Source organism: Cottoperca gobio, chromosome 8 (assembly GCF_900634415.1).
Source record: "Cottoperca gobio chromosome 8, fCotGob3.1, whole genome shotgun sequence".
NCBI classification, from domain to species: domain Eukaryota; kingdom Metazoa; phylum Chordata; class Actinopteri; order Perciformes; family Bovichtidae; genus Cottoperca; species Cottoperca gobio.
Genome location: NC_041362.1, coordinates 12,086,798 through 12,092,797, shown reverse-complemented (window position 1 = coordinate 12,092,797; position 6,000 = coordinate 12,086,798). Strand labels below are relative to the sequence as shown.

General features: G+C 36.8%; 1 protein-coding gene across 1 annotated transcript; it reads right to left on the bottom strand.

Moving 5' to 3' along the window:
• Nucleotides 1-1,749: 1,749 nt before the first annotated feature.
• LOC115012858 (interferon-induced protein 44-like) lies at nucleotides 1,750-4,888 on the bottom strand. Its single transcript, XM_029438703.1, is given in 9 exon segments — nucleotides 1,750-2,014; nucleotides 2,161-2,261; nucleotides 2,367-2,538; nucleotides 2,677-2,722; nucleotides 2,724-2,821; nucleotides 3,498-3,696; nucleotides 3,783-3,816; nucleotides 3,987-3,998; nucleotides 4,776-4,888. Coding segments are annotated over 8 exon segments (822 nt in total). The 5' UTR covers nucleotides 3,997-3,998; nucleotides 4,776-4,888; the 3' UTR covers nucleotides 1,750-1,852.
• Nucleotides 4,889-6,000: the final 1,112 nt, after the last annotated feature.

Here is a 6,000-nt window from a genome sequence, read left to right as displayed (position 1 = left end):
GAAAACTAACTATTTTCACAATGATTGGGAGGAAGAATTCTTTTTTTACAACAGTGAAATAAAAGTGTGTATGTCTCATTTGCGGGGCGACGGCAAAGCGGCACATTGTGGAGACACTTCGGTACCTGTCACAAAAGCTACCATGCTAACTAACTCACTACCTGCAGCACTGCGGGCAGAACAAGCCCTGAGTTATGGGAAGCTTTGGACAGCAGCAGTCTGTTTTCACGAGGAAACAAGTCACAGAAAGCATCGGAAGCTTAATTTAGAGCTGCATATTTTTTAATAAAGAACAAGAAAGCCTTTTCGGACGGAGAGGTCTTAAAAGGTGCAATAATGTTATTGAAAACACTGTTCAAAGACGAGAAGAAAGGTTCCGATGTGATCTCCACTCTCTCCAATGTTACAACGTTAGTGGTTTGTACAAACAGGATATGATTTGAAGATGTGACAGTTAATTACATAATTTTTTTTTTTACAGAAGTGATACTTTGTACTAAAATATAACTGGTGTAATTTTGAACAAAATTAAAGTGTGATCAGACAGTCTCTTCACATATATGAATATTTATTATGATTATTATTATTAATGATAATATTATCATTAAAGGTGAACCGTGAAACTATGTTATTCAGGAAGTTTGTATCAAACAAGTCTTATTATTAAGTAGCCTACCCTTGAAGTAGCTCTCGGTATCAAAAAAGGTTGGTGACCCCTGGCTTAGGCTATATTGCCATGAGGTTGACACCATGAGACATTTCCAATGAATCTTGGCAACTATCTGCCTTACAGCTAAAGTCACAACCACGTAAATTGTTCGTGTATTGCCAAGCCCACTCTCAACCTTGAACATGGAGGTTACACATCTTTATTTTGGTGATCATTATTATATTTAAATGAAGTATAAATGTAAATCTTGGTAGCATGTGTCAACGTGGCAAAATGTGGTCCTGGAGAGACCTACTGTAGCGGATACTACCACAGAAGACATTCTCATGTCGGATTTCAAAATTAAGCCCTTATAATGTGTTATTAATGCAATGTTTTTACTCATTTTCAGATTAGAACGAAAGGGAGACATCCTGTTGCTACAGACTAATTTCACTTAAAACTGATAGAAGACCACCTCAGTGTCATTCGGAGAATATCAAGATAAATATTATATTTATATATTTTATATGTATTTATATATGACTCTTAAGTGGAACTAGTGTGTGGTAACAGGCAATTTCCTTTTGATTCTAATCTGAAAATGAATTAAATATTGCTCTAATCACACAATTTAAAGAGTTTAATTTCTAAATATATCCTACATCAGAATGTACAATTGAATGAAGAATTCATTCCATTAAAATAATAAAAGCTGACCTCTCAGACGCACTTCTATCTCCAATGCATATGGTCGGAAAATAAGTCAAACATTCAATTAATGTGAAATAAACAAATATGCTGACAATGACGACGGCAGCATAGTTTATTTGGACCATAAAACCTTTTACCATGGACAGTTGTGAGTATAACCACATGCAAACACCTTGTCTTCAAACTTGATGAGTTTTCTTAGGGACAAGTGAAGCTGTTGCTTCGATCTGAATGAGCAGCCAATCACAGAAACAAACACATTTCAAACAGAATTTCCAATTAAATTAAAAGCCAGGAATGAAGCCTCACATGATACAATGCTGATGTACATGGCATTGTATCATATAAATGATACAGTATATCCATAACATGCTTGACATTTTCTTTTTTAAGTACCCTACACATTACTGTTCAGAAAAAGACTCTTGAGAGTAGTGTTGTTTTCATGCTTTGATCCTAAGGTCTGTCTCAGCTCAGCAGTATGTGGGTCTACAGGTTGTTGATGAAGTCTTCTCCATAGACAATCATCTGTCTCAATGCGATCAGTATCGGCCCATTAATGTCTTCATTTGTTTGGAGTTCTGATTCGTAGTTCTTCACAAGAAATATGCAGTTTTGTGGAATTCCCAGCATCAAGCTGAATTTGTCGACCTGAGTAACGGCATTTCAGTTTATCAGTAAATTGCAAAGTGGTGACCAAAGGAGATTTTCGTGCTGAAATTCTTCAAATTGAACTTAAATAACATTTTGATATTACAAATCTAACAACAAATACAAAATCCCCAATAGAAACGTACCTGTTCCTTTAGGTATATGCTCTCGTAGACATTTTTTATGTTGTTCTTCACCTCAGGACAGGCTTCATCAACTTTGGTGAGAATAGCCAGTTGTGGAATCCCTGTCAAGACACAAACCTAATCAGTATTTTAAACATGTTTTCTGCTTTTTTCTTTTTCTTTTGGGGGAGAGGGGGGTTCCTAACTATTGAGATGTCTGCTCTTACCCATGTCACTGGCTGCTAGTCTGACGTCTCTCATCTTCTTCACAACTTCATCACTTATTAAAGATACCAAGTCGGCAGGCATGACACAAACCAGAGCGTGAACCTTGTCGTCCAGAGAGGGACATGAGTTGTATTCTTGATCACTTTCCTTCAACTGGACTCCAGGAATGGGCTTGGAAAAAAAAAATACAACACCAATAACATTTGGCACAATGCAAAGCATAATTAAGTTTAAAAAGTGGTAAATGCAAAATATTAATAAAAAATAAATAAAGTAAATTAAATGATGTCAGAGTTCAAAGGGTTGTACCTTGTAACCTTCTGTCACATGTCCCATCAGGGCCAGTTTGATGTCTTCCACATTCACTTCCATTCCTTTGCTCAAAGCCCATGGTGTCATTGAAAATGAAAGGGTAAAAGCTCTCGGGGTCTTTGTGGATTTTAAAAGCTTTGTACTGTAAAGCAGAAGGTGTAGTTATTTACATAATGTTAGCAAATCCCAGATAAGTTTGCAATATAAAAAGTCAAAGTCATTGCTTCTTCCAGAGAAACACAGGATGGCATTGGATTCAATTCTGAGCTTGTACATTATATCTGAAGAGTAACCAAATAATAACTGGATGCAATTGAAATAAAGCAAATGTGTTTGTTTCTGAATATAGAATCAAACCAGAATCTGCTTTATTGGCCATGTGACATTGACTCCGGTTATAAATTGGTCTCAGTCTACTCACACACAGCTCAAAGAACAATTTAAAGGAAGATACAAATACACATACAGCTAAACAAACACACAGCTGAACAAAGATAGGTATACATGAACATAGAACTAGTATGTACATACAAGTAGGTGAAAAACAGATGTAAGCTATATACAATATAAATATATATAAAAGCAACAATGGCCAACAACATAAAATGTCTTTATACAAATCAAATACAAATAGTGCAAAGGAATAAATATTGAATGTAATTACTTTATAATACACGAGTTAGGTGGTTATGAGAGCTACACACAGCGTGCAGGACTTATATTTGACAATGATGGATGAAAAAAACACAACTGTGTGGTTGGCAAAAATAAATACACAATCACAATCTAGAATCACCACTATCTATAGTTATTCATACCTTTTTGGTAAAGCTGCTCTCAGAGATTGTATCCGTTATAACTCGACCGGTAACTCTGCCGAGTAAAACACTTTCAACAGAGTTGATGAAACTGGACTTGCCAGCACCGACTGGTCCATGAAGCAGAATTCTGAGATTTTCGACATCATTGTTTTGAGGTTTGTAAGATTTAATAAAATTGAGATTCTCCTCGTTGGTCCTTTTTAATGAAAGAAAAAACATTGGAATAAAATCATGTACGATTTTTATTACTGAATACACAACATTGTGACAACTCATACTCACCATGGCATAGACCTCCATGGCTGACTAAATGATGCTAAAGGGAAAATTGCATAATGTTTACATACAGTGTGACAAAGTTGTATTTCAAAACTTCATCAACATCATGCATTCCTTTCTGTGAATGTTTTCATTATCAACATTTCAATAACTTTCGCAATATTTGGAACATCTTACAACCTAAAAGTGTGACAGGTCAAGACTTACCTCCTCCCATAGCTGTAAAGTAAGAAATGTACATGTAAATGTGCATGAATAAAAAGTTCAAGAGAAAGAATTTTATTGTTGCCTAAAATCTAAAAGTGGACTGAGGTCCCTCTCTCTCTCTCTCTCTCTCTCTCTCTCTCCTCTCTCTCTCTCTCTCTCTCTCTCTCTCTCTCTCTCTCTCTCTCTCTCACTTTCTCTCCTCTCTCTCTCTCTCTCTCTCTCTCTCTCTCTCTCATCTCCTCTCTCTCTCTCTCCTGTCTCTCTCTCTCCTCTCTCTCCTCCTCTCTCTCTCTCTCTCTCTCTCTCTCTCCTCTCACTTTCTCTCTCTCTCTCTCTCTCTCTCTCTCTGTCTCTCTCTCTTCATACTTAGTTTGATTTGGTAATTTTTATCTTGTAAATCTTATACTGTCTCCTACTGTATATTGCAACTGTTACAGCGTTATAGACACAATACAAATAATAATAAAAAATATATAAACATGTTATGCAATCAATGTTAGCAGTTAAACTGTGACAAGAAGAAGGTGATAAGAATAGTAGGTAGTCCCGTTTAAAAACGAAACACAAGTTATAGTTCACAAGTTTTCACTTTAACGTTTAGGTACCTACATTACCCGATTACGTATTCTTTTTTTCTTTAAAGCTGTAGGTCTACAGGGCGTTTAAGTATTTGAGAGTAGAATAATAATAACACCATAACTATTCTACACTGAAATGACGCTTTTACTGAAAATTACGATAGCTTAAAGAGACTTTTCTTTCTTGGTTGACATGTTAGAAAGTCTTTACCTTTATTTACGTGGCTCTGGATAGAGTGCCCTTCAACTGAATGTTCACGGGAATAATGACTGAGCGTTATAGCGGACAGCTCGCTTTCACTTTCGTGTTCTTCCCACCCACGTGACTTAAAGGAATCGCCTTTTAAAAGGAAACACTCTTTTGCCAGGAACTGATTTCACTTTAAAGTGAGAGAAGAAGACCTCAGAGTGTCATTCGGAGAATATCAGAATAAATATTACATTTTGAAGGGCTTTCATTTTGAGATTCCACATCAAAATATACTAAAAATGTATGTGTGACACTCATAGGTGGTCATATATGACTCTTAAGTGGAACTAGTCTGTGGTAACAGGCAATTTCCTTTTGATTCTAATCTGAAAATGAATTACATATTGCTTTAATCACACAATTTAAAGAGCTTCAATTCTGAAATCCTACATCTGTCACGATCTGGTTGTACTTTGGTTTCCTGTTTTATTTTGAAATGGTTTGTGTTTTCTGTTTTATTTGTTACTTTGTATTTTTGATTCAGCTTTGTTTTATCAAAGGCTCACTCTTTGTTATAATCTTCGTCTGGTTACTGCATTTGGGTCCTCCCCTGTCATGAACCGTGACAGAACGATCCAACAAGGCACACTGGGGCAGGCAGGGATATATACACAGACACCAAATGAGGGAACAAGACACAGCTGGGGGAGAAAGGCAAAGACACCAGGGCAGGGTAAATGGACACAGGAGGAACAAATTAACAATCAGAAAATGAGGGGAAACACACAGACAGGAAGTACCAGATCGTGACAACATCAGAATGTCCTGATATTTTCTGAGTGACACTCTGAGTTGGTGTACTGTCATTTTGAAGTCAGATTGGTCTTTGGAAATGTATTCTTTATTATTTAGTTGAACTTATTATTCATGCAATTGAAATTCATTTTTTCCCAGAAAAATATTTTGCAGATGTTAGGTTTAAAAAATAATAATATTCATTTAATTTAGATATTATGTGTTAATATTATTTCCATCCATCGTCTACCGCTTATCCGGGGTCGGGTTGCAGGGAGAGCTGCTCCAGTAAGGAACCCCGAACTTCCCTTCTCTGGGGCCACATCCTCCAGCTCCAACTGGGGTATCTTGAGGCGTTCCCAGGCCAGTGAGGAGATATAATCTCTCCACCGAGTCCGGGCTCTTCCCCGGGGTCTCCTCCCAGCTGGACGTGCCTGCAACACCTCCCTAG